General features: G+C 46.4%; 1 protein-coding gene across 1 annotated transcript in view; it reads right to left on the bottom strand.

Annotated features, from left to right (window-relative positions):
- Positions 1 to 1,991: 1,991 nt before the first annotated feature.
- LOC121843938 (paladin-like) overlaps positions 1,992 to 7,263 on the bottom strand; it is a gene marked incomplete at its 5' end in the record, with an annotated part of 50,128 nt that continues 44,856 nt past the window's right edge. Inside the window, 1 exon segment of the mRNA XM_042313829.1 lies at positions 1,992 to 2,207. Coding sequence (XP_042169763.1) covers positions 1,992 to 2,207 — 216 coding nt within the window.

The following is a 7,263-nucleotide window of genomic DNA, read 5'->3' as shown; positions in this document are numbered from 1 at the left end:
CAATCCTCAGCCTCTTCCTTCAGTCCTAGTTTACCAATCCTCAGCCTCTTCCTTCAGTCCTAGTTTACCAATCCTCAGCCTCTTCCTTCAGTCCTAGTTTACCAATCCTCAGCCTCTTCCTTCAGTCCTAGTTTACCAATCCTCAGCCTCTTCCTTCAGTCCTAGTTTACCATTCCTCAGCCTCTTCCTTCAGTCCTAGTTTACCAATCCTCAGCCTCTTCCTTCAGTCCTAGTTTACCATTCCTCAGCCTCTTCCTTCAGCCCTAGTTTACCATTCCTCAGCCTCTTCCTTCAGCCCTAGTTTAGGTTTAAGCTATTTGGGATACAACCTGTTGCTTTCTCCACACTTGTGAATAGAATGAAGGTCCTCAGCTCCATTTTCTGAATAGTTGATTGATTCTCAGCTGGCCTTGCATGAAGCTGCTGGAATTGATTCTCAGCTGGCCTTGCATGAAGCTGCTGGAATTGATTCTCAGCTGGCCTTGTATGAAGCTGCTGGAATTGATTCTCAGCTGGCCTTGTCTGAAGCTGCTGGAATTGATTCTCAGCTGGCCTTGTATGAAGCTGCTGGAATTGATTCTCAGCTGGCCTTGTATGAAGCTGCTGGAATTGATTCTCAGCTGGCCTTGTATGAAGCTGCTGGAATTGATTCTCAGCTGGCCTTGTATGAAGCTGCTGGAATTGATTCTCAGCTGGCCTTGTATGAAGCTGCTGGAATTGATTCTCAGCTGGCCTTGTATGAAGCTGCTGGAATTGATGAATGTGTCAGTCTGTGAGGAGGAGCGAGGGGTGCAGAGGGGGGTTGGTTGTATGTGCCGTGGATCAGATATCAGATCGCCTGGGTCTGGAAACCTGCCACACGTTTCCTCACTGCACAGAAAAGGGCTGACGGGGGCCTTTTCCTTCATAAGCCACAGCAGCATTATTCTGAGATTTCATTGGACCGGTAGAGGTCAAAGAAACCGAAACGAGGACATCTGACAACTGGATATAAGAATACAACATAATACAAAAACAGTAATAACTGGTCGTTGATGTTGGATCATATCTTATTTTTTTAAAAACAAGATAAAAGTAAATTTAATTCACCTATTTAGTTAATGAATGTGACTGGGTTAAGGGCAATTACGTTGAATTTTCCCTCATTGAAATGCAATTTTCTTGTTTGAAAAGCAATTTTCCTAATTGAAAAGCATCTTTTTTTCCCCATGGAAAAGCAAAATGGGAGAAAATGTATTTGGAATTGATATTTCAGTTTAGTTCCTGAATTGACTGAAATGAACTATAATTCACCCCAGCACTGTAGTAATGATGAATGTAATTATATAGCCTCATTCTGGGTCAGAATTGACTATTGGATCAGTGTTTCTACTGTTCTGCTGTGTGAATGGAAGGCCAACCCAATGAAGATATATTCTATTCCAGCCCAGTCTCTTCTATTCTATTTTATTCTATATTATTCCACTGTGAGTTGTGCTGTGTGAATGAACGGGAGGCCCACTAACCTGTTGTACCCAGTCTCTTCTATTTTAGGCCAGTCTAGTCCAGTCTCTTCTATTCTAGGCCAGTGTACTGCTACGTTATTCCTCTGTGAGTTGTGCTGTGTGAATGAACGGGAGTCCCACTAACCTGTTGTACCCAGTCTCTTCTATTTTAGGCCAGTCTAGTCCAGTCTCTTCTACTTCTATTCTAGGCCATTGTACTGCTACGTTATTCCTCTGTGAGTTGTGCTGTGTGAATGAACGAGAGGCCCACCAACCTGTTGCATCCAGTCTCTTCTATTCTAGGCCAGTCTAGTCCAGTCTATTCCAGTGTACTGTGAGTTGTGCTGTGTGAATGAACGGGAGGCCCACCAACCTGTTGCATCCAGTCTCTTCTATTCTAGGCCAGTCTAGTCCAGTCTCTTCTATTCTAGGCCAGTCTAGTCCAGTCTCTTCTATTCTAGGCCAGTGTATGGCTCCTTAAGTTATACCACTGTGAGTCTCTTCGTTCTAGCCAGCTGTTATTCCACTGTGAGTTGTGCTGTGTGAATGAACGGGAGGCCCACTAACCTGTTGCATCCAGGTGGTGAAGGATCGTTGCCAGGAGTTCTTCTTCTCCAGATGCAGGTAGCTGTTGAAGAGGATCAGGTACATGTAACGCTCCAGATACTGGACACTCTTCAGAAGCAGCTGCTGCACCTCCTTCTCACTCTTACCACTTTTAATCTGCAGGGGAATCACGGAAAGAGGAGAGTCATTATAAAAGAAAAGGGCCCTCCACACCAAAGGATGAGAACTGTAACTATAAAAACATTTAACAGTTGTTTTAGTTCAAGTGAACAACAGCGTCCACACTACAACGGTAACTAATACACGGTGCAGAAGAAACAAGACTTTATTTTAGGTGAACTATTCCTTTAATTCATGTTGTGGATCAGACTACTATGAGATTGGGGAGGCAGGTAGCCTAGTGGTTAGAGCGTTGGGCCAGTAACCAAAAGGTTGCAAGATCGAATCCCAGAGCAAGGTAAAAAAAAAAGCAATTTGTCGTTCTGCCCCTGAACAAGGCAGTTAACCCACTGTTCCTAGGCCGTCATTGTAAATAAGAATTTGTTCTTAACTGACTTGCCTAGATAAATAATATAAAGACTGACCTCTAGACATATCTCACCTACTTCTGACCAGGGGGAATCATGGGAAAAGAGAAGTCATTATTATGGGTGTGGTCCGATTGGTAAACACTGTGTCACTAGCAACGTGAAGGTCATGGGTTCAATTCATCGGGAATCAGTAAATGTATGTCACTTCTCAGTACTATAGTGTATTATCATTATTTTCCCGTGGTGTCTGTTTGGCCAAGCATGAGCACAGCACAGCCTGGTGAGAGTAAATGACAGTGCAACCCTTTCAACCAGGCCTTAATAGCCAGGTAACCACATAGAGCAGACAAAAGGTCAGATAGCTGTATGTCTTCTCTAATAGGCTAGAACTGTAGCCAACCATTCAATACCTCTCTACGCACTAATGACTCCTGGGATAACATTTATACCATCTTGGTCTCGGTTGACATTTAACCTTCAGAAATAATGGGTGAGCAAATGAGGGCTAACAATACCAATGTTTTTCACACTTCATAGGACAAAGAAATGATTTGCTATGATTTTCAGGGAACCCAGGACTGTGCACAGCAGTGTTTCCGACTCATCAAACATCTAAATGATTGCCATCACGGCAAGTAAATATGGAACATGAAAAATAATTTCTGCCGAGGCGCACTTTGAAGATGCTAGAATTTACTTTTCCTCTGCCAACAAAACGAGTAATGAACAGAGAAATCAGACTATATTCTAATAAATAGTTGATCTACCTTGCCGGCTTGTTGTTGTGTGTGTAACGGATGTGAAACGGCTAGCTTAGTTAGCGGTGGTGCCGTCTAAATAGCGTTTCAATCGGTGACGTCACTTGCTCTGAGACCTTGAAGTAGTAGTTCCCCTTGCTCTGCAAGGGCCACGGCTTTTGTGGAGCGATGGGTAACGATGCTTCGTGGGTGACTGTTGTTATACTGTTACATGTGTTCTATGCAAGATAAATATTCCTCCCGAGGTGCATTTAAGTTGTGCATTTCCAATCGCAGGGAAAACTGCAGTTTTAATGGCCATGGTTTTTTTTTTAAAGGTAGATCTCAGCTTTCCATTCCTACTTTGGTTATTTCACAACTCCTAAATATGCGCAAACTGCATAATTTTAAAGCCAGAGTTTTTAGCAGTGGCATGGTTAACATGTTACCACTTTCCAATTTGCTGTGAGTGTATAGGGGAGAGTGGGACTAAATGTAACACAGGCCAATTTTGGGGTAAATTGGGGTAAAAAGCCAACCTTATTCATTACACTTTGGATGGTGTATCAATACACCTAGTCACTACAAAGTTAGAGGCGTCCTTCCTAACTCAGTTGCAGGAGAGGAAGGAAACCACTCAGGGGTTTCACCATGAGGCCAATCGTGACTTTAAAACAGTTACAGAGTTTAATGGCTGTGATGGGAGAAAACTGAGGATGGATCAACAACATTGTAGTTACTCCACAATACTAAACAAAATGACAGAGTGAAAAGGAGGAAGCCTGTACAGAATACAAATATGCCAAAACGTGCATCCTGTTTGCAACAAGGCACTAAAGTACAAAAGTACTATTGCACAAAATGTCGTAAAGCAATTCTCTTTCTGTCCTGAATACAAAGTATTAGTAATGTATTGAATTTTCACAGAACATGAGTGCCACTCTCCATATTTTCAAGCATAGTGGTGGCTGCATCATGTTATGGGTATGCTTGTAATCGTTTTTCAGGATGAAAAAAAATAAACACAATGTCACTAAGTACAGGCAAATCCTAGAGGAAAACCTGGTTCAGTCTTCTTTCCACCAGACACAGGGAGATGAATTCACCTTTCAGCACGACAATAACTTAAAACACAAGGCCAAATCTACACTGGAGTTCTTTACCATGAAGACAGTGAATGTTCCTTAGTGGCCGAGTTACGGTTTTGACTCAAATCTAATTTAAAATCTATAGAAATATATGAAAATGGTTGTCTAGCAAAAATATAAACGCAACATGAAACAATTTCTAAAATACTGAGGTCACAGTTTTATAAGGAAATCAGTCGATTAAAATAAATTCATTAGGCCCTAATCTATGGATTTCACATGACTGGGCAGGCGTGCAGCCATGGAGGGTATAGACCAACCCACTTGGCAGCCGGATGTCGAGGTCCCGTATTCATTCAGACTAAATGGAAGAAAACACAACGAAACAGGGAGGGACAACCTGAACTTAAGAAGCGCTAATTTACAACGGAATACTATTTGCTACGGTGTGCACTAATGAACATGACCCAGGAAGTCCCTCTTCCTATTTCAGTGTGTTCTCCTCCGTTTGGTGCAGTAGCAGATAAGTATCAAGTATCAAAGTGGGCCTACATTTGTACTCGTTCTCCACTCTCCAACGTTATGTCTAACTGAAAAGCCTAACCTAGCAATCAGGACAACTGAAGAAAAGAAAAAACATCAGATGGAATCCAATGACAATCATTTACCTCGTTCTCTCTCTCTACGCTGAGTAACCTTGATAATGGGGTCCTTTTTCAATAACTGCTTACTGGCACCATGGTATCTGCTGACGAGGCTCTTCTAGCAGCGGTTTCGTCCCAACCTGCACCCTATTCCCTATTTAATGCACTGCTTCTTTTACCAGGGCCCATAGGGATTATGGTGAAAAAGCGTGGACTATATAGGGAGCCATTTGGGATGTAGCCCATTAGTCAATGTCAGGAACGAAGGTTTTTAATGTGAAGCTTTGATTGCTTTGGGCCTTGAGCTAACGGAGTACTAATGCTGAGTGTTTGTAGTGGCCAGGTTGGAGGGGGTTGGGGTGGGGGGTGGTAGAGGGGTGAGCTAACGGAGTACTAATGCTTCAGAGTGTTTGTAGTGGCAAGGGTGGAGGGGGGAGTTGGAGTGGGGGGTGGTAGAGGGGTGAGCTAACCCTGGACCGGAGTACTAATGCTTCAGAGTGTTTGTAGTGGCAAGGTTAGAGGGGGTTGGGGGGGTAGAGGGGGTAGAGGGATAGAGGGGTGAGCTAACCCTGGACCGGAGTACTAATGCTGAGTGTTTGTAGTGGCAAGGTTGGAGGGGGTTGGGGTGGGGGGTGGTAGAGGGGTGAGCTAACGGAGTACTAATGCTGAGTGTTTGTAGTGGCAAGGTTGGAGGGGGTTGGGGGTGGGGGTGGTAGAGGGGTGAGCTAACCCTGGACCGGAGTACTAATGCTGAGTGTTTGTAGTGGCAAGGTTGGAGGGGGTTGGGGTGGGGGGTGGTAGAGGGGTGAGCTAACCCTGGACCGGAGTACTAATGCTTCAGAGTGTTTGTAGTGGCAAGGTTGGAGGGGGGTTGGGGTGGGGGGTGGTAGAGGGGTGAGCTAACCCTGGAGTACTAATGCTGAGTGTTTGTAGTGGCAAGGTTGGGAGGGGGTTGGGGTGGGGGGTGGTAGAGGGGTGAGCTAACCCTGGAACGGAGTACTAATGCTTCAGAGTGTTTGTAGTGGCAAGGTTGGAGGGGGTTGGGGTGGGGGGTGGTAGAGGGGTGAGCTAACGGAGTACTAATGCTGAGTGTTTGTAGTGGCAAGGTTGGAGGGGGGGTTGGGGGTGGGGGGTGGTAGAGGGGTGAGCTAACCCTGGACCGGAGTACTAATGCTGAGTGTTTGTAGTGGCAAGGTTGGAGGGGGTTGGGGTGGGGGGTGGTAGAGGGGTGAGCTAACCCTGGACCGGAGTACTAATGCTTCAGAGTGTTTGTAGTGGCAAGGTTGGAGGGGGTTGGGGTGGGGGGTGGTAGAGGGGTGAGCTAACGGAGTACTAATGCTGAGTGTTTGTAGTGGCAAGGTTGGAGGGGGGTTGGGGTGGGGGGTGGTAGAGGGGTGAGCTAACCCTGGAACGGAGTACTCTAATGCTTCAGAGTGTTTGTAGTGGCAAGGTTGGAGGGGGTTGGGGTGGGGGGTGGTAGAGGGTGAGCTAACGGAGTACTAATGCTGAGTGTTTGTAGTGGCAAGGTTGGAGGGGGTTGGGGTGGGGGGTGGTAGAGGGGTGAGCTAACCCTGGAACGGAGTACTAATGCTTCAGAGTGTTTGTAGTGGCAAGGTTGGAGGGGGTTGGGGTGGGGGGCTGGTAGAGGGGTGAGCTAACGGAGTACTAATGCTTCAGAGTGTTCGTAGTGGCAAGGTTGGAGGGGGTTGGGGTGGGGGGGTGGTAGAGGGGTGAGCTAACCCTGGAACGGAGTACTAATGCTTCAGAGTGTTTGTAGTGGCATATATCAAGGGAATAGGGTGCCATTTTGGATGTCAGACTGAGGTTGTTAAACGTTGTGCAGACGTCGGTGGCCGGCGCATGACATAATAAAGGCATAAAGGCATTTAAAAACAAAATGTAGATGCATCTCTCTCCTCTCCTCTCCTCTCCTCTCCTCTCCTCTGGTCCCCTCTCCTCTCCTCTGGTCCCCTCTCCTCTCCTCTGGTCCCCTCTCCTCTGGTCCCCTCTCCTCTCCTCTGGTCCCCTCTCCTCTCATCTGGTCCCCTCTCCTCTCCTCTGGTCCCCCTCCTCTCCTCTGGTCCCCTCTCCCCTCCTCTGGTCTCCTCTCCTCTCCTCTGGTCCCCTCTCCTCTCCTCTGGTCCCCTCTCCTCTCCTCTGGTCCCCCTCCTCTCCTCTGGTCCCCTCTCCTCTCCTCTGGTCCCCTCTCCTCT

The sequence above is a fragment of the Oncorhynchus tshawytscha genome, unplaced genomic scaffold (genome assembly GCF_018296145.1).
Source record: "Oncorhynchus tshawytscha isolate Ot180627B unplaced genomic scaffold, Otsh_v2.0 Un_contig_10590_pilon_pilon, whole genome shotgun sequence".
NCBI classification, from domain to species: domain Eukaryota; kingdom Metazoa; phylum Chordata; class Actinopteri; order Salmoniformes; family Salmonidae; genus Oncorhynchus; species Oncorhynchus tshawytscha.
Note: the sequence above shows the minus strand (reverse complement) of the source record. Positions and strands in the feature narration are given on the sequence as shown.